This window comes from Haematobia irritans, chromosome 4 (genome assembly GCF_050003625.1).
Source record: "Haematobia irritans isolate KBUSLIRL chromosome 4, ASM5000362v1, whole genome shotgun sequence".
NCBI lineage: Eukaryota > Metazoa > Arthropoda > Insecta > Diptera > Muscidae > Haematobia > Haematobia irritans.
The window spans coordinates 213,269,960-213,294,684 of record NC_134400.1 but is presented as its reverse complement, the minus strand read 5'-3'; the positions used below and the strand labels follow the sequence as shown (position 1 = coordinate 213,294,684).

The 24,725-nt window shown below is 33.8% G+C and overlaps 2 protein-coding genes across 2 annotated transcripts; both read left to right on the top strand.

Annotated features, from left to right (window-relative positions):
• The first annotated feature begins 59 nt into the window (after positions 1 to 59).
• On the top strand, positions 60 to 5,863 carry LOC142234166 (esterase-5B-like). The gene is made up of 3 exons (XM_075305244.1): positions 60 to 1,523; positions 1,597 to 1,717; positions 5,670 to 5,863. Exons 1-3 carry the CDS (start codon positions 131 to 133, stop codon positions 5,782 to 5,784), a joined length of 1,629 nt encoding a protein of 542 aa, XP_075161359.1. The 5' UTR covers positions 60 to 130; the 3' UTR covers positions 5,785 to 5,863.
• A 6,860-nt stretch (positions 5,864 to 12,723) lies between these two features.
• LOC142236139 (esterase-5B-like) lies at positions 12,724 to 19,512 on the top strand. The gene is made up of 2 exons (XM_075307398.1): positions 12,724 to 14,526; positions 19,130 to 19,512. Exons 1-2 carry the CDS (start codon positions 12,767 to 12,769, stop codon positions 19,245 to 19,247), a joined length of 1,878 nt encoding a protein of 625 aa, XP_075163513.1. The 5' UTR covers positions 12,724 to 12,766; the 3' UTR covers positions 19,248 to 19,512.
• Positions 19,513 to 24,725: the final 5,213 nt, after the last annotated feature.

The following is a 24,725-nucleotide window of genomic DNA, read 5'->3' as shown; positions in this document are numbered from 1 at the left end:
TATCTCTATTTCATTAAAACATTTCGGGTTCAGGTAGTCAGTCAGTCAGTGATCTCTCCCAGTGTCTCTACAACATTGTCAATATTTCATTAGTCTTAGAGAAGATCGCAGTTGATTCAGTTGGGAAAGAATGCTAAGGCATATCAATATTTTGTGGTGGATTTTCTCATCATTAGTACTGTGGTCTAGAGCCAATAGTATTGAAAATAAGGATTTATTGGTCTCAATATCTAATGGCCTTGTGAGAGGTAAAGAAAATCGGGGCTTATATTACAGCTGGGAAGGTATACCCTATGCCGAACCTCCAACGGGCAATTTAAGATTTGAAGCTCCTCAACCATATCAACGCCATTGGAATGATATATACGATGCAACGAAAACAGCTCCCAATTGTATGCAATGGGACCAATTTCAAAAAGGAGAAAATAAAACACGAGGCATTGAAGATTGCCTTACGGTCAGTATTTATAGACCCATTGCAAAGGTGACGGACAACTATCCCGTATTGGTTTTTATCCATGGTGGTAGTTTTATGTTTGGCGGTGTACGGATATATGATGCAGAACGCCTAATGAATTCGGATAAATTGCTATTGGTGAAAATAGCCTATCGTTTGGGTCCCTTAGGATTTCTCAGTACCGAAGATGAGTCAATAACTGGTAATTTTGGCCTTAAAGATCAACAAATGGCCTTACAATGGATCAAAGAGAATATTGAGAAATTTGGAGGAAATCCTGAAAAAATCCTACTCACAGGCTTCTCAGCTGGGGGAGCTTCCACACATTTGCATATGCTACAAGCCCCAGAGAAAAATGTAGCCAAAGCAGCAGTATCTTTCAGTGGAGTGGCTTTAAATCCTTGGGTTTTACATAGAAATGCTCGAGAAAAAGCCATCCGGGTAGGCTCGCTGGTCAATTGTTCACCCATGGAAAATACCCAAGATCTTAAGGATTGTCTTAAGCAACAAAATGCCGAGGATATTGTGGCAACTGTTAAAGATTTCCAAAATATTGCCTATAATCCTTTTAGTGTTTTTGGTCCAGTGATAGAGCATCAAAATGCCAGTGGGGCATTTTTAACCCAACATCCACGGGATATCATCAAATCGGGAAAGTTCATTCAAATACCTTGGCTAGCCTCTCAAGTTGCTGACGAAGGTGGCTATAATGCTGCCGAACTAATGAGAATAAATCCTCAAACTGGTAGAGAGCTTATATATGATTTCAATGACAATTGGTTGGAATTTCTAGGACCAAATATGTTTTTGGACAATTTCAGAGATGATGTCTTGGATTGTGCCCGAGCATTGAAACAGAAATATTTGGGTGAAGCTAACTTTACTGTGGAGAATTATATGAAATTTTCCAATATGTGTACCGATATTCTATTCAAAGATGGTATTTATGAGTCCCTGCAAATGCACAGTAAATATTCTAAAGCTCCAGTTTATGGCTATATTTATGATAATCCAGCTGTATCAGGTGTGGGTCAGGGTCTGGCCGAAAGGAATGATATATATTTTGGTAAGTGGAATAGAATATAAATCTTATGGAGAATATTTTTTGAGATTTTAGTTTTCGTTTTTTTTTGCTTTAGGTACTGTCCACATGGATGATCTAACACTATTTCTAAGCACTGGAAATCGTAATATGACCGATGATGAAGAAATTATAGCTCAAAAATTTGTTCATATGCTAATCGATTTTATTGAAGATGGGTAATTATAAAATTTTATTATATATACACTGAAAAAACAAAATCGAAAATGAAATTGCCTATTACGGACTTTTGGGCAAGAAAAAAAAACTTTATATCATAGACATGCGTCTTCTATGCTAAGCAATATTGGCCTTGCGACAATATTTTTTTCAGTGTGGCCTTGAGAAGACATCCTACCAATTTTATTTTATTAGCACGTTCTTGAGTAAATCTTGGACCAAAAAATTTTGACATACTGATCGCTCAGTTTTCCATATCTGAATTTCGACTCGCATGTGTTAAGGTTGAGTTACATAGCATTCGTTAATCCGTGGGTTTATTTTACCAAAAAACTACCAAACAAACACAGAATCTTACTTCGCAAAATTCTATAGAAAAATTTGTCAAAATTTTATTTCTATAGAAAATTTTGTCAAAATTTTATTTCTATAGGAACTTTGGTCAAAATTTTATTTCTATAGAAAATTTTGTCAAAATTTTATTCCTATAGAAAATTTTGTCAAAATTTTATTTCTATAGAACATTTTGTCAAAATTTTATTTCTATAGAAACTTTTGTCAAAATTTTATTTCTATAGAAAATTTTGTCAAAATTTTATTTCTATAGAAAAAATTTTCAAAATTTTATTTCAATAGGAAATTTTGTCAAAATTTTATTTCTATAGAAAATTTTGTCAAAATTTTATTTCTACAGAAAAATTTGTCAAAATTTTATTTCTACAGAAAAATTTGTCAAAATTTTATTTCTATAGAAAAATTTGTCAAAATTTTATTTCTATAGAAAATTTTGTCAAAATTTTATTTCTATAGAAGATTTTGTCAAAATTTTATTTCTATAGAAAATGTTGTAAAAATTTTATTTCTATAGAAAATGTTGTAAAAATTTTATTTTGTCAAAATTCTATTTCTATAGAAAATTTTGTCAAAATTTTATTTCTATAGAAAATGTTGTCAAAATTTTATTTCTATAGGAAATTTTGTCAAAATTTTATTTCTATAGAAAAAAAACTTTATATCATATACATGCGTCTTCTATGCTAAGCAATATTGGCCTTGCGACAATATTTTTTTTCAGTGTGGCCTTGAGAAGACATCCTACCAATTTTATTTTATTAGCACGTTCTTGAGTATATCTTGGACGAAAAAATCGAAATTTTGACATACTGATCTCTCAGTTTTCCATATCTGGATTTCGACTCGCGTGTGTTAAGGTTGAGTTACATATCATGCGTTAATCCGTGGGTTTATTTTACCAAAGAAACTACCAAACAAACACAAAATCTTACTTCGCAAAATTCTATAGAAAAATTTGTCAAAATTTTATTTCTATAGAAAAATTTGTCAAAGTTTTATTTCGGTAGAAAATTTTGTAAAAAATTTATTTCTATAGAAAATTTTGTCAAAATTTTATTTCTATAGAAACATTTGTTTCGTTTTGTTATTGTTGGTTTTGTTCTTTAAGCATTGTTGTCGTTTTTTTATTTCAGCTTAAAACCATACATTGACTAAACTACAAGAGTAGCTTAACCAACAGAGGAAAAGAATGTTTGTCAAATTTATTTGGGCAAAGCCCTATAGACTGCAAGATGGTTGGATGGACGCACGTTTCGGAATTACCACATTCCTCATCAGCATCCTCTACTTGCAGCAAAACTATCAACCAATTATCAGAATAAATTCAGGCAGTTTATTAAACCCAACAAAAACCACACTTGAACCCTCCGAAAAAAGGTTTTACATTGATAGCCGGCTTATGCCAAATAAATTCGAAACTTCTTTTCCTCTGTTGGTTAAGCTACTCTTGTAGTTTAGTCAATGTATGGTTTTAAGCTGAAATAAAAAAACGACAACAATGCTTAAAGAACAAAACCAACAATAACAAAACAAAACAAATGGAAAAAGAAGAGGAGGCACGCTCAAAATAAACCCAGCCATGTGAATTCAAATCGATGATTTGACAGTGGCATAGGAAAAGAGATATGTTTGTTTCGAATTTATTTGGCATAAGCCGGCTATCAATGTAAAACCTTTTTTCGGAGGGTTCAAGTGTGGTTTTTGTTGGGTTTAATAAACTGCCTGAATTTATTCTGATAATTGGTTGATAGTTTTGCTGCAAGTAGAGGATGCTGATGAGGAATGTGGTAATTCCGAAAGTGCGTCCATCCAACCATCTTGCAGTCTATAGGGCTTTGCCCAAATAAATTTGACAAACATTCTTTTCCTCTGTTGGTTAAGCTACTCTTGTAGTTTAGTCAATGTATGGTTTTAAGCTGAAATAAAAAAACGACAACAATGCTTAAAGAACAAAACCAACAATAACAAAACAAAACAAATGGAAAAAGAAGAGGAGGCACGCTCAAAATAAACCCAGCCATGTGAATTCAAATCGATGATTTGACAGTGGCATAGGAAAAGAGATATGTTTGTTTCGAATTTATTTGGCATAAGCCGGCTATCAATGTAAAACCTTTTTTCGGAGGGTTCAAGTGTGGTTTTTGTTGGGTTTAATAAACTGCCTGAATTTATTCTGATAATTGGTTGATAGTTTTGCTGCAAGTAGAGGATGCTGATGAGGAATGTGGTAATTCCGAAACGTGCGTCCATCCAACCATCTTGCAGTCTATAGGGCTTTGCCCAAATAAATTTGACAAACATTCTTTTCCTCTGTTGGTTAAGCTACTCTTGTAGTTTAGTCAATGTATGGTTTTAAGCTGAAATAAAAAACCGACAACAATGCTTAAAGAACAAAACCAACAATAACAAAACAAAACAAATGGAAAAAGAAGAGGAGGCACGCTCAAAATAAACCCAGCCATGTGAATTCAAATCGATGATTTGACAGTGGCATAGGAAAAGAGATATGTTTGTTTCGAATTTATTTGGCATAAGCCGGCTATCAATGTAAAACCTTTTTTCGGAGGGTTCAAGTGTGGTTTTTGTTGGGTTTAATAAACTGCCTGAATTTATTCTGATAATTGGTTGATAGTTTTGCTGCAAGTAGAGGATGCTGATGAGGAATGTGGTAATTCCGAAACGTGCGTCCATCCAACCATCTTGCAGTCTATAGGGCTTTGCCCAAATAAATTTGACAAACATTCTTTTCCTCTGTTGGTTAAGCTACTCTTGTAGTTTAGTCAATGTATGGTTTTAAGCTGAAATAAAAAAACGACAACAATTTCTATAGAAACTTTTGTCAAAATTTTATTTCTATAGAAAATTTTGTCAAAATTTTATTTCTATAGAAAATTTTGTCAAAATTTTATTTCTATAGAAAATTTTGTCAAAATTCTATTTCTATAAAAAATTTTGTCAAAATTTTATTTCTATAGAAAATTTTGTCAAAATTTTATTTCTATAGAAAATGTTGTCAAAATTTTATTTCTATAGGAAATTTTGTCAAAATTTTATTTCTATAGAAAAATTTGTCAAAATTTGATTTCTATAGAAAATTTTGTCAAAATTCTATTTCTATAAAAAATTTTGTAAAAATTTTATTTCTATAGAAAATTTTATCAAAATTTTTTTTCTATAGGTAATTTTGTCAAAATTTTATTTCTATAGAAAATTTTGTCAAAATTTTATTTCTATAGAAAAATTTGTCAAAATTTTATTCTATAGAAAAATTTGTCAAAATTTTATTTCTATAGAACATTTTGTCAAAATTTTATTTCTATAGAATTTTTTTTCAAAAGCAAGAGACGAACAGTAAACGAAATCGACTGTGATTTTGGAATAAAATAAAACTTTGCAATTTTCGAATTTATACTGTAACAAGGGAATCACTTTAGCGATACCGCGTTTTCAAAATCTTCTTTGCGTATAGGCTAAGACTTATCTTAAGGACATTGTATGGATGTCTTGAAATGCATTTTGAAAAAAGTTTGACAACAAAAACAGTGTGTAATTTTATTTTAATTTTTTTTATTTTAAATGTAATTTCTTTAATTTTAGGAAGCTTTCTTTTGGAGACTGTGACTTTGTAAATAATGCAGCTGAAAATGTGGATTATCTAAAGATATTGTCGATCACCCGACAAAAATGTGAAACAATAACCATCATGATCTAAAGGGGTTTCTTTATTTCTTAAGTTAAAGTACAGGATGTATATGTCAAAACGAAATAAATATCTATGATACAGAAAAAAATCAATGCCATATCAATTTCTCTCTCTCTCTTCCTTTTTCTCTTGCTTTATTGAAAAAGGCAAAAAATTAATTTAGCTATGATGTGATAAACAACGAAATTTTAGACAAACAAATATATTTTCCCATTTGCTTTTCGCTGTAAGGAAATTAGTTTGGAAGAAAATTATATACATTTTATGATAAACGTTGATTTTTTTACAGGATCTAAAAACAATTTCATAAAGACTAAGACTAACTCCAAAAAAATCTTTGTTGGCTAATTGCATCTTCCCTCACATCTTTTTCACTCAAAACGAGGTTTTTAGTTCTTAGCACATTATTATCTAATACAAACAAAAAATTATTCGATATTATAATTTGTATACCCTCCCCCATAGGATGGGAGTATATTAAATTTGTCATTCCGTTTGTAACAGATCGGAATATTGCTCTAAGACCCCCTAAAGTATATATATTTTGGGTCGTGGTGAAATTCTGAGTCGATCTAAGCATGTCCGTCCGTCTGTTGAAATCACGCTAAATTCTGAACGAAAAAAGCTACCGACTTGAAACTTGGCACAAGTAGTTGTTATTGATGTAGGTCGGATGGTATTGGGCTATATCGGACAAATTTTACGTATAGCCCCCATATACACCGACCCCCAGATTTGGCTTGCGGAGCCTCTTAGACAAGCAAATTTCATCCGATCCGTTTGAAATTTGGTACGTGGTGTTTGTATATGGTCTCTAACAGCCATGCAAAAATTGCTCCATATCGGTCCATAATTATATATTGTCCCCATTTTAACCGTTCCTCAGATTTGACTTCCCGAGCCTCTTGGAGGAGCAAAATTCATCCGATCCGTATGAAATTTGGTACGTGGTGTTAGTGTATAGTCTCTAACAACCAAGCAAAATTTGGTCCATATCGATCTATAATTATATATAGCCCTCATATAAACCGATCCCCAGATTTGACCTCCGGAGCCTCTTGGAGGAGCAACATTCATCCATTTTGGCTAAAATTTGGTACGTGGTGTTAATATATGGTCTCTAACAAGCATGTAAAAATTAGTCTATATCGGTCCATAATCATATTCACATAGCCCCAATATAAACCAATCGCCAGATTTGGTTTTGGAGTCTCTTGGAGGAGCAAATTTCATCCGATTCAGTTGAAAGTTTGTATTTTGTGTAAATATATGAACATGATGCATGATTTTATCCATATCGGTCCATAATTACATACAGCCCCCATATAAACCTATTCCCAGATTTGACCTCAGGAACCTCTTGGATGAGCAAAATTCATCCGATTCGGTTGAAATTGGGTACATTGTGCTAGTATATGGCCGCTAACAACCATGCCAAAGTTGGTCTATAGTTATATATCGATCTATAGTTACTCGTAGTTATATATATATATATATAGCCCGCAGATAAACCGATCCCCAAATATTGGTTCATATCGGTCCATAATTGTATATAGCCCCCATATAAAGCGATCCCCATATTTCACTTCTGGCTCTCTCGTTTGTAACACATCGAAAGTATATATATTCTGGGTCGTGGTGAAATTCTGAGTCGATCTGAGCATGTCCGTCCGTCCGTCCGTCTGTTGAAATATCGCTAACTTCCGAACGAAACAAGCTATCGACTTAAAACTTGGCACAAGTAGTTGTTATTGATGTAGGTCGGATGGTATTGCAAATGGGCCATATCCGTCCACTTTTACGCATAGCCCCCATATAAACGGGCCCCCAAATTCGGCTTGCGATTGCTCTAAGAGAAGCTAATTTCATCCGATCTGGCTGAAATTTGGTACATGGTGTTAGTATATGGTATCTAACAACCGTGCAAAAATTGGTCCATATCGGTCCATAATTACATATAGCCCCCATATAAACCGATCCCCCGATTTGGCTTGCGATTGCTCTAAGAGAAGCAAATTTCATCCGATCCGGCTGAAATTTGGCACATGGTGTTGGTATATGTTCTCTAATGACCATGCAAAAATTGGTCCACATCGGCCTATAATTATATGTAGCCCCCATATAAACCGATCCCTAGATTTGACCTCCGGAGCCTCTTAGAGGAGAAAAAGTCATCCGATCCGATTAAAGTTTGGTACGTGGTGTTAGTATATTGTCTCTTACAACCATGCCAAAAGTGGTCCATATCGGTCCATAATTATATATAGCCCCCATATAAGCCGATCCCCAGATTTGACCTCCGGAGCCTCTTAGAGGAGCAAAATTCATCCGATCCGGTTGAAATTCGGTACGTGGTGTTAGTATAAGGCCGCTTATAACCATGTCATAATTGGTCCATATCGGTCTATAGTTATATATAGCCGATCCCCAATCACACAAAAATTGGTCCATATCGGTTCATAATCATGGTTGCCACTCGAGCCAAATATAATCTACCAACATGTTATTTTTATAGAAAACATTGTCTAAATGTTATTTCTATAGAAAAATTTGTCAAAATTTTATTTCTATAGAAAAATTTGTCAAAATTTTATTTCTTTAGAAAATTTTGTGAAAATTTTATTTCTATAGAAAATTTTGTCAAAATTTTATTTGTATAGAAAATTTTGTCAAAATTTTATTTCTATAGAAAATTTTGTCAAAATTTTATTTCTATAGAAAATTTTGTCAAAATTTTATTTCTACAGAAAATGTTGTCAACATTTTATTTCTATAGAATTTTTTTTTCCAAATTTTACTTCTATAGAAAATTTTTTCCAAATTTTATTTCTATAGAAAATTTTTTCCAAATTTTATTTCTATAGAAATTTTTTTCCAAATTTTACTTCTATAGAAAATGTTGTCAAAATTTTATTTCTATAGAAACTTTAAACTTAATTATATACGTATTTAGTCGGCCTTTTTTAGTTTAATATATACCACGTATGGACTATGTGGTATATATTACGGTGTTAGGAAGTTTTAAGATACCTTGACATCGACAAGTGTTACCGCAACCCAAGTAATTCGATTGTGGATGACAGTCTTCAGTAGAAGTTTCTACGCAATCCATGGTGGAGGGTACATAAGCTTCGGCCTGGCCGAACTTACGGCCGTATGTACATGCTTTAGTCTAATATAAGGCGTGTATAGACTAACTTACACTTAAGAAGACGATGTTAGGTTAGTTATATTTATGAAGCATATTTGTCGGCGCCCACGAGCCGATGTGAAGAAGCTTTCTTTGAGTGAAACATACATTTAGTTGGTCACCGTGGAGCAATGGGTTTAATCCTTGCTCGATCGAACACCAAACAATAATTGTTTGTATATATTTTTACATATATTCCAAAAATGTTCGGAAGATTCCGGAAAGATATTCAACATTAGTTACTACATATTTTAATATGAAACTTCAAAATGTGTCTTATTAAATACTTTACGTTAGAAAAGAACAGTGCTTGATATAAACTAAATGGACCGGTATACCTTTTCCAAACGTTTTTTGTTTTTTTGCGTGCACCTTCTCAACTATGCAATTTGCACAATGAGAAAAAAAATAGCTTTAAAATTTGTTTTCTTTTTATACCCTCCATCATAGGATGGGGGTATATTAGCTTTGTCATTCCGTTTGTAACACATCGAAATAATGCTCTAAGACCCCATAAAGTATATATATTCTGGGTCGTGGTGAAATTCTGAGTCGATCTGAGCATGTCCGTCCGTCCGTCCGTCCGTCCGTCCGTCCGTCTGTTGAAATCACGCTAACTTCCGAACGAAACAAGCTATCGACTTGAAACTTGGCCCAAGTAGTTGTTATCGATGTAGGTCGGATGGTATTGAAAATGGGCCATATCGGTCCACTTTTACGTATAGCCCCCATATAAAGGGACCCTCAGATTTGGCTTGTGGAGCCTCTAACAGAAGCATATTTCATCCGATCCGGCTGAAATTTGGTACATGGTGTTGGTATATGGTCTCTAATAACGATGCAGAAATTGGTCCACATCGGTCCATAATTATATATAGCCCCCATATAAACCGATCCCCTGATTTGGCTTGTGGAGCCTCTAAGAGAAGCATATTTCATCCGATCTGGCTGAAATTTGGTACATGGTGTGAGTATATGGTCTCTAACAATCATGCAAATATTGGTCGACATCGGTCCATAATTATATATAGCCCCCATATAAACCGATCCCCAGATTTGGCTTGCGGAGCCTCAAAAAGAAGCAAATTTCATCCGATCCGGCTGAAATTTGGTACATGATGTTGGTATATGGTCTCTAACAACCATGCAAAAATTGGTCCACATCGGTCCATAATTATATATAGCCCCCATATAAACCGATCCCCAGATTTGGCTTGTGGAGCCTCTAAGAGAAGCATATTTCATCCGATCCGGCTGAAATTTGGTACATGGTGTTGGTATATGGTCTCTAACAACCATGCAAAAATTGGTCCACATCGGTCTATAATTATATATAGCCCCCATATAAACCGATCCCCAGATTTGGCTTGTGGAGCCTCTAAGAGAAGCATATTTCATCTGATCTGGCTGAAATTTGGTACATGGTGTTAGTATATGGTCTCTAACAATCATGCAAAAGTTGGTCGATATCGGTCCATAATTATATATAGCCCCCATATAAACCGATCCCCAGATTTGGCTTGCGGAGCCTCAAAGAGAAGCAAATTTCATCCGATCCGGCTGAAATTTGGTACATGATGTTGGTATATGGTCTCTAACAATCATGCAAAAATTGGTCTACATCGGTCCATAATTATATATAGCCCCAATATAAACCGATCCCCAGATTTGGCTTGTGGAGCCTCTAAGAGAAGCATATTTCATCCAATCCGGCTGAAATTTGGTACATGGTGTTGGTATATGGTCTCTAACAACCGTGCAAAAATTGGTCCACATCGGTCCATAATTATATATAGCCCCCATATAAACCGATCTCCAGATTTGGCTTGCGAAGCCTCAAAGAGAAGCAAATTGCATCCGATCCGGCTGAAATTTGGTACATGGTATTGGTATATGGTCTCTAGCAACCGTGCAAAATTTGGTCCACATCGGTCCATAATTATATATAGCGCACATATAAACCGATCCCCAGATTTGGGTATCGGAGCCTCTAAGATTTGACCTCCGGAGCCTCTTGGAGGAGCAAAATTCATCCGATCCGGTTCAAATTAGGAACGTGGTGTTAGTATATGGTCGCTAACAACCATGCCAAAATTGGTCCAATCACACAAAAATTGGTCCATATCGGTTCATAATCATGGTTGCCACTAGAGCTAAAAATAATCTACCAAAATTTTATTTCTATAGAAAATTTTGTCAAAATTTTATTTCTATAGAAAATGTTGTCAAAATTTTATTTCTAGATAAAATTTTGTTAAAATTTTATTCGGTTCATAATAAAATTTTCATCATTGTCAAAATTTTATTTTTATAGAAAATTTAGTTCAAATTTTATTCGGTTCATAATCATGGTTGCCACTCGAGCCAAAAATAAACTACAAAGATTTTATTTCTATAGAAAATTTTGTCAAAAGTTTATTTTTATAGAAAATTTTGTTAAAATTTTATTTTTGTATACATTTTTGGCAAAATTTTCTTTCTATAGAAAATTTTGTGAAAATTTTTATTTCTATAGAAAATTTTGTGAAAATTTTATTTCTATAGAAAATTTTGTTAAAATTTTATTTCTGTAGAAAATTTTGTCAAAATTTTATGTCTACTTTGTCAAACTGAATTATATACGTATTGGATCGATCTTTTTTGATTTAATATATACCACGTATGGACTTACATACAATTTAGAAGATGGTGTTAGGAGGTTTTAAGATACCTTGCCATCGGCAAGCGTTACCTCAACTTAAGTAATTCGATTGTGGGTGGCAGTGTTTAGAAGAAGTTTCTACGCAATCCATGATGGAGGGTACATAAGCTTCGGCCTGGCCGAACTTACGGCCTTATATACTTGTTAATAAATAAAATCGTTTGTAGTATGTCAAACTTATGGTACTTTTAACAACAGAATATCATTTTTAATTTAAAGAAATAATCTTTAAATAATCTAAGATATTGAATTCTTGGATTAGAGATAAAAAAACTCCATACATAGGCTTAGACTTATTTTTTAGGAATTTCCATCTTTGGCATCCAGGATAGCTTTGTTAATTTATCGCAAAAAAGAGAATAAAAATGTCATAAAAAAAGATCTGTGTCATAATTTTTATGGTATACATGGCATACATCCTAGATTGAAGACGGATCTTTGGCTCCGAATCAAAACCAACATCTGTAAAGGAAGGTCAAAATCTTTGGATCCAAGTAAACTTTAAACAAAGTGCAAGCATTTTTTTGAGTGTACTTAGTAAAGGTATTCTAAAATCAAAATGGGGCAGCACTCTTCAATAATAGAGCAGTTCACGAACTGTAATATCGCAATGTACTTGATAATTGGTTATAATTTACATGGATTGCCTCATAAACAAATTACACCCAATTCCCTATTGCATTGAGAGTGAGGCAGACGAAAATGAATCTCAATTACAAATTAGAAGGTTATTACCCTCAAAAAGCTTTATAAAATCTGAGCCAATGAACTGGCATCCCGTTTTGCAATGGGTCATTGAAGCCTACGTCGTCAAAGGAGCAAATAACCATGTGGAGATGGTACTTTCATTTTCAAATGTTGGTCTCATTAATTTTCAATACATCAATGACCCAATAATCGATATTCTCTAAAGCAAAATGCGTTAATGAATCACAGGAGACTTATGATTCCATAAAGAAAGAACGTGATTATTCTGGATAACCTGTTCGTACCGAATGTAAACGAATATATAAATAATCCAAATAAACAGCGGCTTCCCTTAGTCAATCAATGGCATTCAATTGTTCGGTGCATCGGTGATAGTTTGGTTAAAAAAAACAATGCAGCGCCCTTTCGTGGTAATGATCTTTGGGATCATTTTGGCTCTTGGCCAAATTGGTGTAAATTGTCAAACTGCAAATGGCAATCAAGGTGGTGATGGTCAAGCTGCAAACAATAATGGTCAGAATCAGAGTGGAAATTCAGCTGGAATTGGCCAAAATGCAGGAAATGCTCAGACTCAAAATGGAAATTCAGCTGGAGGTGCCCAAAATGCAGGAAATGCCCAAGATGGAAATACTCAAGCTCAGAATGGAAATTCAGCTGGAGCTGCACAAAATGGTTCGGGATCACCTCCAACTGGCAATGTCGCTTTAAGAGTCCCTCAAACCAGTAATGTTGTGGTGCAAACAGCCAATGGCCCTGTTAGAGGTCAAGAATGGGGTATGTATTACAGTTGGGAATCCATACCCTATGCTGAACCACCAGTAGGTGATCTTCGCTTTGAGGATCCACAACCGTATAGCCAACAATGGACTCAAGAATTCAATGCTACCGTATTTCCCCAATACTGCATGCAATGGTGGAGAGATCGTGGTGTGAACAAACGACGCGGTGTGGAAGATTGCCTTAATCTAAGTATCTATAGTCCCAAACCACGTGGTGTAAAATATCCAGTCGTTGCTTATCTCCATGGCGGTCATTTTATGCTTGGTGGTGGACCAGAATTCGATGCTGAGCCATCGATGCAAGGTGGTCGACTGATTATGGTGAAAATAAATTCCCGTTTGGGTCCTTTGGGTTACCTCAGCACTGGTGATGATATTCTATCGGGCAATTATGGCTTAAAAGATCAGGCACTGGCCCTGAAATGGATAAAAGAGAATATAGCCGCTTTTGGAGGAGATCCCGAAAAGATTTTACTCTTGGGCCAAGGATCCGGAGCTGCTAGTGCCCATATGCATATGTTAAGACCCTCCTTGGCCAGTATTGCTAAGGCTGTAGTGTCAATGAGTGGAGTTGCTCTAAATCCTTGGGCCATAACCACAAATGCCCCAGATAATGCTAAACGTTTGGCGGCTGCTGTTAATTGCACCAACACCAATACCAGTCAGGATATAAAAGCCTGTTTAAAGGCCGCCAAACCCGAAGATGTTGTGGGGGCTGTCCAATCTTTGCTAAACTGGGGTTATAATCCCTTTACCACATTTGGGCCAGTAATAGAATCGCCCAATACGCCTAATGCCTTTCTAACCGAGCAACCGGAAGCTATCATACGATCCGGTGCTTTCAGTCATATTCCTTGGCTGGCCTCATACACCACCAATGATGGAGCTTTCAATGCTGCCGAACTATTGCGTATAAATTCTCGCACTGGTACCGAATTCCTTAATGAAATGAATGACAATTGGCTGGACATGGCTCCAGAAAATCTATTCCTTAAAAATCTCCATGACAACCCCCGGGACTATGCCCAAAGTCTAAAGGATATCTATATAGGAAAAGAAAACTTCACTGTGGAAAATTATCTGGAAATTCAAACGATGTACACTGATGTCCTTATGCGATTGGGTGTCTTAAAGGCTATGCAACTACATAGCAGCTATTCCAAAGCTCCTGTCTATGGCTATATGTATGATATACCAGCAAATTATGGCATTGGCTTCGATATGTCCCTAAGAAGTGAAATTAAGTTTGGCCCTAGCCACATGGATGATTTAACATTAATTTTAAGACCGCCGAGTAGAAGTACTCCCAGGCCAGATGAAGTGGTCGCTGGGCAGAAACTATTGAAAATGTTGGCTGATTTTGCTGATACAGGGTGAGTTTTTGTGATGCTCTGCATTATATCAAAATATTGTGTCAAAGACTATTCCAAGGCGTCAGTGGTTAAAATTCAGGCCCGTAGATTTCAGTGATAGAATTGCAGACCCGAAGATCTCAGTGACATAACTTCAGATGTCAGTGGTTTAAATGAAGACTCGAAATTTTGAGTACTTCAATCAAAATCACTAAAATGCAAACCTGACTATTTCAATGTTTGAAATTCAGACATAAAGATAAAACTACAGATTCGAAAATGTCAGTGGTTGAAAATCATACCCGAAAAACTCAATATTGACCTGAAGATCTAAATATCACAGTGAACTACAGATCTGAAGTTCTCAGTGATTGAATAGCAGACCTAAATATCTCAGTAATTTAACTTCAAAATTGAAGCTCCCAATTATGACTGCCGATCTGAAGATTTCAGTAGTTACGATCCAAAACCTGTCAATCCCAAGATTGACCAGAAGATCTAAATATCTCAATGAACTGTAGATCTGAGGTTCTCAGTGATTTAACTGTAGACCTTAAGATCTCAGTTATTTAACTTCAAAATCGAAGCTCCCAATTATTGAACTGGCGAACCGAAGATCTAAGTAGTTAAAATCCAAAATACTCTCAATGACGGAAATACAGACCAGAAGACGCCTGCGATCGAAATGTTTGCTTGAAGAGCTCAGTGTTTCAACTGAAGATCCGAAAATCTTATTGGTTGTCTTCAGGAACTGCCCTGAAGACAGTTCAACCAATACAGTGGTTGAACTAAAGATCTCTGTGAATGAACTGCAGGTCTGAAGATGTCATTAATTGAATTTCAGACTTTGAATTCTTTATGATTAAACTCAGATCCAAAAAAGTCTGAGGTTAAACTCTAACCACCATTTCAATGACGGAAATGAACACCGGAAGATGTAAGTGCTGAACTGTGAGATTAAGGGCTCAGTGAATGAACAACAGACCCGATTTAGCTTCGATTTAACTTCGAAATAGAAACTTCCAATGAATGAACTGCATATCTGAAGATTTCAATGCTGGAAAGGCGGTCATGAAGTTCTCAATGAATGAACCTAAATATCTCAGTTGTTGAACTGTATATTCAAAGCCACTGAACGTAATATCAAATGCAGATCGGTAGATGTTAGTGTTTGAACTGAATTTTTAGAGATCGAACTGCAGATCGCTAGATCTCAGTGGTTGAACTTCATACTCTACGTTTTTAAATATTGAACTGCAGATCCGAAGATGGCAGATCTCAGTGCTTGAACTTTATGTTCGTATGATTGAACTGCACTGCGAAGATCTCCGTAATTAAATTGAAAATCGGGAAATACATAAGTTTGAAATGCAAACACTAACATCTGCAGCGAATGATGCGGAAAATTGAAACTGAATATTTTGAGTTGTGACCGAGAAGGGTAGTAGCTTTGGCTTTAAATCAGCATTATTTATATGAATGATAGCAATTTCATGTTAAATGGAAAAGTGAGTTATGTATGGTTTTCGATCACGCAGTTATTCTACGTTCGAGCTCTAAAAGAATCAGTGTTAGAACTGCAGGTAGGTATACTTAGAGTAGGAACTGCAGAATCGTCAGCGTTTGTAGGGCAAACCGAAAACTATGGGTTTAAATTGACGTCCAAAAGATTCAAGTTTCACGTTTACATTATCTCTAACTTTTCTCTGAGTGTATCTTTGTTCTGATGGTGTCAAACAGCTGACCAAAGTGGAATTAGTTATTTAAACAAGAAAAGGAACTGTGTATCTACGAGTATAGGAGAGGAAGTTTCGGAACTAGTACGGGTCATTCCAGTTTGGTGAATCGTTCTTTGAAACAAATTTTAGACAGAGTATGTTCTATAACGAGAATCACAAAGTCGACTGAAGACTTGTGATTGTTGAAAAGTCGACTTATGAGATTATTGAAAACAAGTATATACAGCAGTAAGTTCGGCCGGGCCGAGTCTTAAATACCCACCACCATGAATCAAACAGTTTACTTTGAAAAATCTTCGTCGTAGCGGGTTACTTGATAATATATAGAATTTAGAGGGTTTGATGACAAATCTTCTCCCAAGCAAATCAGTTCAACCAGTACGCTTCCCGAAGAAAAAATTTAAAGATTCTACTTATGGAGACTAGATCAGATTCTAGATTTATGAGAACCAATTTTGCTTGAGTTTTAGAGTAATCATAAACATATCGTGTATATGATGAAATAACGCCTTGATTTGAAATCTTAAATCTGTAGATTTTTTCCGCCATTATTTAAATGAATACGATGAGTAAAATCTGGAAATTTTACTTTCAGCTTCAAGCAATTTTTATGATCAGTGCGACTGCTATACCCTGAAAGAAGTGTTTCCTTTTCTGAGGAACGAAATTTTAGACAAGCAAAGTTTACTTTTGACACAAATTTTAGAGACAATCGTTGAATCGCTTATCAACAATTCGGATTAGTTTGCTCTAAACGAAAATACTTTATACGAAAGGGGAATTTCGTTTTTTATTCCGGAGGAAAATATTTTTTCTTTGGGTGTACCTCAAGAAGTTGAATCGGTCTATATCGATGCCTTGCCAAATGGACCGGTAAAAATAAATGCCATACAGATCTTTGAGGGTCTAAAATTCCAGTATATTTAAATTATTGTACACATCGTATAAAAATTACGGTTTCTAAAAGCCCAAGGAGTTAAATCTGGAGATCGGTCTATGTGGAGGCTATACTAAAACATGGGTCGTCGCACACCTTATTCGGCTGACCTATTTGTGGTCAGCCGGATTCCACAAGTCCTAGAAATGAATTCGGGAGTTAGGTCTATATGGGGGCTATACCAAAACATGGACCAATACTCACCACCTCTTAATGTTCCTCAAATACCTCTAGAATTCCACTTTCAGACGAATTGGTGAAAACTACCAATTCTAGACGACCAAGAAGTAAAAACGGGAGATCAGTCTATATGGGGGCTATACCAAAACATGGACCGATACGGACCATTTTCGACACACCTCTTTATGGTCCTAAGATACGACTATATTTCTAATTTGCGGCAAATTGGATAAAAACTACGTATTTTAGAAGCCCAAGAAATAAAATCGGTAGATCGGTCTATATGGGGGCTATACCAAAATATGGACCAATAGGCAATATTTGCGACACACCTATTTGTGATCTTAAAATACCTCTAGATTTTCCATTTCAAGCAAATCGGCTAGAAAATATAGTCTCTAGACGCCCAAGAAGTAAAATCGAGAGATCGGTCTATATGGGGGTTATACCAAAAAATGGACCGATACACCTCAATTCCGGCACACATATTTGGGGTCCTCTAGATTTCTAATTTCAGGCAAATCGGGTAATAAATACAGTTTATAGAAGCCCAAGAATAAAAATCGGGAGATCGGTCTATATGGCGACTATACCTAAACATGGACCGATACGGACCATTTTCGACACACCTCTTTATGGTCCTAAAATACCTCTAGATTTTCAATTTCAAGCAAATCGAGTGGAAAATGCAGTTTCTAGACGCCCAAGAAGTAAAATCGAGAGATCGGTCTATATGGGGGTTATACCAAAAAATGGACCGATACACCTCAATTCCGGCACACATATTTGGGGTCCTCTTGATTTCTAATTTCAGGCAAATCGGGTAATAAATACAGTTTATAGAAGCCCAAGAATAAAAATCGGGAGATCGGTCTATATGGCGACTATACCTAAACATGGACCGATACGGACCATTTTCGACACACCTCTTTATGGTCCTAAAATACCTCTAGATTTTCAATTTCAAGCAAATCGGGTGGAAAATACAGTTTCTAGACGCCCAAGAAGCAAAATCGGGAGATCGGTCTATATGGGGGCTATACCAAAACATGGACCGATGGGCACCATTTTCGGCACACCTTTTTATGGTCCTCAAGTACCTCTAGATTTTAAATTTCAGGCAAATTGGACAAAAACTACGGTTTTCATAAGCCCAAGACCCCAAATCGGGAAATCGGTTTATACGGGGACTATATCAAAACTTGGACCGATATAGCCCATCTTCGAACTTGACCTGCCTGCAAACAAAAAACGAATCTGTGCCAAATTTCAGGACGATAGCGCCATTATTGAAGGCTGTAGTGTGATTACAACAGACAGACGGGCATGCTTATATCGTCTTAGAATTTCTCCCTGATCAAGAATATATATTCTTTATATAGACGGAAATAGATATTTCGATGTGTTACACATGGAATGACAAACTTATTATACCCCCATTACCATACCATGGTGGTGGGTATAAAAACGGCTTTTGACGTTGGGACTTTGTTCTAAAAGTTGTTAACATAAAAAGATCTACGTCTCATTTCGCTTTCAATTCAAATTAGATTTCGATTTTTTCGTGTCGATTTTCGTCACTATTACAAATCGATTATGGGAAACTTCATATGTCAATTTGACTCGATTTTCCAAGAAATCAGCACTCGGTCTTTAAGATTACAAAAAGTCGACTCCAACACGCCTTGAAGATCAACATGTCGAATCTATTTTATTTATTATTTTTATTTATTACCAATTAATCTGTTCGTTGTTTTTCTTTTTTCAGCTCCTTAATCTATGGCACCTGTAATTTTGAGCCGAACACTAAAGCAGATAATAAAAGTTTGAAATTGCTTTGGATTACCAAAGATAAGTGCGAAACTATTCTCCAGGATTTGAACTAAATAAAGTTTGCCACTAATGCAAATATGCCGAAACTAAGAGGCTAGTCAGAGAAAACTAAACAAGGAGGAAACGAAATATGGACGTCACGAAAATATACAAAATAACAAGTTTTCGCTGCAAGGACATAAGTTTGCTTGGAGAATATTTGTACACGCAAATTTCTTTTCACATTTATTTTTACTACAAGAATTTGTAAGGAAATCCTTTAGTTGTTTGTACTATATAAACTATATAATGGGCTATCAATAAAATAAATATCACGTAGCTGTCATTTCTACCATACTTTGACAGATATGATGTGACAGAGTGAACTTAGTAACAATGAGTGTCTGCTAGGGTTGCAACGACCCCTATGGTAAATATGAAATTTAAACGCCACACTAGATATGATAGGGTTTTCAAGACGTCAGATATAACGGGTTGCTGCCTGATATACGAGTTTGCAAAAACTATTGGCTTGAAGAATAACGAGGAAGAGGTATCAATCAAACACCTCTTGTGCGAGTGTCCCTCATTTTGTGTAAGGCGTATGCGAATTTTAGGTCTTTGAATTGCAGATCCGAAGGTGTCATTGGTTGAAAAACTGATCTCTAATTTTAGGGGCAGAAAATGAAGCCGCCGAGTCGCGCCGCCGACCATTTTTTGCCAGTCGACGCCGCCGCCGAATACGCCGACCCATCTCGTTTAAAATTTAGCCGTCAATAATCAAAAATATCGGTTTAAATCAGGAAAATATATTAATAATTGACGTATTTTTTTATGAAACTTCCCTCCGAAAATTGATCAATTTTAAGTTGCTATAATAATTTTGCAAAAAATTAGCCCAGAAACTTTGAATGAAATGTAAATTTGATTGTACGATTAGTTGTACAACTAATAATTGTCCGCCGCCGACTATTCTCATTTGCAGGCATCATCAATACTCCAAGACGAAATTCATTGTCAGACTTTTCTTTTGAAAAGTTGGTATTAATGAAGTCTAATGCCAATTTTTTGTGAATTGTATATAAGCAGCTCTGTCTAGTGTTTATTTAAAGAACAGGGTGCAACGTATGCAATTTTATACAATATTCAAAAACTGTTATATTATGTACAAATAGCAACAAATATGATAAATAAATACTTTCTTTTCACAAAAATAGTAAAAAATAGTTGATCTAATCAAATCTAATCAAAAACAAGTAAGGAAAGTCTAAAGTCGGGCGGGGCCGACTATATTATACCCTGCACCACTTTGTAGATCTAAATTTTCGATACCATATCACATCCGCCATATGTGTTGGGGGCTATATATAAAGGTTTTTCCCAAATACATACATTTAAATATCACTCGATCTGGACAGAATTTGATAGACTTCTACAAAATCTATAGACTCAAAATTTAAGTTGGCTAATGCACTAGGGTGGAACACAATGTTAGTAAAAAAAACAGATCGGGGATAAATATATATAGCAGCTATATCTAAATCTGAACCGATTTTTTCAAAATCAATAGCGATTGTCTTTGTTCCAAAAAACGACCTTATGCCAAATTTGAGGACGATCGGACTTAAACTGAGAGAAGTTCACCACTGTGGTATCACAATGGACTGAATAGTCTAAGTGAGCCTGATACATCGGGCTGCCACATAACCTAACCTAACCTAACCTAAACTGCGACCTGTACTTTGCGCACAAACATACATGAACAGACAGACAGACGGACATCGCTAAATCGATTCAGAATTTAATTCTAAGACGATCGGTATACTAAACGATGGGTCTCAGACTTTTCCTTCTTGGCGTTACTTACAAATGCACAAACTTATTATACCCTGTACCACAGTAGTGGTGAAGGGTATAATTATTAAGAAATCTAATCAATTATTTTTTTGATTAGTTTTGATTAGATTTGATTAGAAATGCTAATCGTCACTAATTGTGATTAGATTTTTGATTATTTCCAATCTAATCAATTAGTAATCGTCAAAAATGGCTAACTAATCATAATTAATCAATTTTTTAACCAAATAAAATTTTTAATCCAATTGCTAATCATTAGGATTACTAATCATTATTCCCATGCTATGGTTTAAAAATGCTTAAAACAAAGATTCCGCATTTATTCCGCGCTAACGTTTTTTAAATGGAGTACAACAGTTTTTCGTGCGAAAACGTGATCTTAGTACTAGGCTTAAGAGGGGAAATTTTTTTCTATAGAAATAAAGATTTGACACAATTTTATATAATAATAAAATTTTGACGAAATTTTATATACAAATAAAATTTTGACAAAATTTTATATAAAAATAACATTTTGACAAAACTTTCTTTAGAAATAAAAGTTTGACAAAATTTTCTATAGAAATAAAGTTTTGACAAAATTTTCTATAGAAATAAAATTTTGACAACATTTTCTATAACAATAAAATTTTGACAAAATTTTCTATAGAAATAAAAGTTTGAGAAAATTTACTATAGAAATAAAATTTTGACAAAATTTTCTATAGAAATAAAATTTTTACAAAATTGTCCATGAAATAAAAATTTCTTTAGAAATAAAATTTCGACAAAACTTTCTTTAGAAATAAAATTTTGGCAAAATTTTCTATAGAAATAAAATTTTGAAAAAAATTTTCTATAGAAATAAAATTTTGGCAAAATTTTCTATAGAAATAAAAGTTTGAGAAAATTTACTATAGAAATAAAGTTTTGACAAAATGTTATATAAAAATAAAATTTTGACGAAATTTTATATAAAAATAAAACTTTGACTAAATTTTCTATAAAAATAAAATTTTGACAAAATTTTATATAAAAATAAAATTTTGACAAAATTTTCTATAGAAATAAAATTTCGACAAAATTTGCATAGAAATAAAATTTTGGCAAAATTTTCTATAGAAATAAAATTTTGAAAAAATTTTCTATAGAAATAAAATTTTGAAAAAATTTTCTATAGAAATAAAATTTTGGCAAAATGTTCTATAGAAATAAAAGTTTGAGAAAATTTACTATAGAAATAAAAGTTTGAGAAAATTTACTATAGAAGTAAAGTTTTGAGAAAATTTTCTATAGAAATAAAATTTGGACAAAATTTTTTATAGAAATAAAATTTTGACTAAACTTTCTATAAAAATAAAATTTTGACAAAATTTTCTATAGAAATAAAAATTTGACAAAATTTTCTATAGAAATAAAAGTTTGAGAAAATTTACTATAGAAATAAAATTTTGACAAAATTTTTATAGAAAAAAAATTTTGCAACATTTTCTATACACGCTCACAAAAAATCGCTTCTGTAACATATACTCCCAAACATATTTTGCTTCAAGCATATATATTTTTGGGTATTGCCCAAACATTTATATGTTTGATCTCTTCCAATATATAATATGTTTGAAAGCATATTGGTCTAAACAATATATGTTTGGGTAGTCTAAGTTCCAAACATTTTGTATTTTTGCATCCAAATTCAATAATGTTGTCTTCCAAAAAACAATATGTTATTATGTGAACATATAATATGTTTGGAAGCATTTTGCACCCAAAAATATTATATGCTTAAAAAAAATTCTCCCAAACAATATTGTGCTTAAAATTTTATTTATTTATTTATATATTTACAATCATAATGAATTATGAAAATAAACAGGTAATATAGATGCTAACAACCAAAGACCATTAATAAAGAAGACGTGAGATAAGCTTGCTCTTCCTCTTTTTCTTGAAGAAACAGAGATTAATATCATACATGTTCCATGAGACGTTGCAACTTTTTTTCGGTTTCTCTTTTCATTTTGCATTCGTAACAAAACTTAATTCGCTTATTTTAGCAATTTTTTTAACTCTTAAACGAACAAAAACACTTTGTGAAACATTTTATTAATAATTTAGTGCAACCGACACAGAAATTTGCGTGAAATGTTGGAGAAAATAGCTAAATAAAAATTGTCTGCATCAAACCAGTAAGTTCGGAGCGCTTTTCCAACAAGTATGATATTCTATTACTAACTATCAAAGCCCAATTCACGTCTTCTTTATTAATGGTCTTTGCTAACAACATAGGTTTTCGACCTGAATGTTCAAAATTTTGTTTCTGCCCAATTGTATATTCCCCCACATCTTTCTCACTTCCACGAGATTTTTTAGTTCTTAGCACCTTTTTCTGTAATACAAACATTGTACAAGAAATTATTCAATTGTATGATTTTTTTTATTTTAATTTTACCTTTTGCCGGACGGGGATTCGAACAGCGGACCACACAGTTTGTAAGGATCAAAGAAGTAGCTGATCAATTGCCCAAGGAAAAATAAAATGTTAATTTTGTAATAACAAGCAACAACCACCAACTTAATTCAATATCGCTCCCTGTTAAATAGCGCTCCAAGCTACTAAACACATATATGTTTATAGGCTATTTCTAAATTAATATATGTTTGCATCCAAGCATATTATATTTACAAACATTTTATGTCCCAAACATAATATGTTCTAACATATTAACATATATGTCCCAAACATGTTATGCTAGTTTATGAACATTATATGCTTGCACTCAAAAATATTGTTTAAAAATTTGTGTTCCAAACATATAATGTCTATAGCCAAACATATGAAAAACAGTCTTTTTCATCCGTGTAGAAATAACATTTTTACAAAATTGTCCATGAAATAAAAATTTTTATAGAAACAAAAGTTTGAGAAAATTTACGATAGAAATAAGATAAGAATTAAAATTTCTATAGTAATAAAATACTGACAAGATTTTTATAGAAATAAATTTTTAACAAAATAAGATTTTTTTATTTGCGACCATTAATTTTCAATAAATTAAAGGTTTCATATGATATAAAACCCATATTTCAATTTATAACAAACCCATAATTATTATACCCAAAGACAATTAAAGAAGAAGACATGAATTGGGCATGTTGTTATTCTTTTTTCTCAAGAACCACAGATTAGCCCCATACATGTTCGTTGAGAAGTTGCAACTTTTTTCGGTTTCTCTTTTCATTTTGCATTCGTAACAAAACCTAATTCTCTTATTTTAGCAATTTTTTTAACTTTTAAAAGAACAAAAACACTTCATGAAACATTTAATTAATAAATTAGTGCAAACGACACAGAAATTGGCAGGAACTTTTGAGAAAATAGCAAAATAAAAATTGTCTGTATCAAACCAGTAAGTTCGAAGCGCATTTCCTACAAGTATGGGGCTAATCTCTGGTTCTTAGCACTAACACTATCAAAGCCCAATTCATGTCTTCTTTTTTCTATGGTCTTTGATTATACCACCCATTCTTTAACTGAGGCTACTGCAATGAAATATAAACATTAAACAGGTTCTGATAATATTTTTGTTTTTTTTTTTTTCGAATCGCTCTCTGACATGGGATCCACTGAACTACATTTAATAATTTATAATAAAAATCTTATCAGTATGCAAATATATTAAATTAAAATCGTTTTTAGTTTACCAACCAGCAAATTA

Bases quoted from the DNA above. Each gene is read 5' to 3' on its own strand.
- LOC142234166 (XM_075305244.1), top strand. From the start codon at position 131: ATGCTAAGGCATATCAATATTTTGTGGTGGATTTTCTCATCATTAGTA. The intron at 1,524-1,596 runs GTAAGTGGAATA...TTTTTGCTTTAG, and splicing joins AAGGAATGATATATATTTTG to GTACTGTCCACATGGATGAT. The intron at 1,718-5,669 runs GTAATTATAAAA...CTTTAATTTTAG, and splicing joins ATCGATTTTATTGAAGATGG to GAAGCTTTCTTTTGGAGACT.
- LOC142236139 (XM_075307398.1), top strand. From the start codon at position 12,767: ATGCAGCGCCCTTTCGTGGTAATGATCTTTGGGATCATTTTGGCTCTT. The intron at 14,527-19,129 runs GTGAGTTTTTGT...TTCTTTTTTCAG, and splicing joins GCTGATTTTGCTGATACAGG to CTCCTTAATCTATGGCACCT.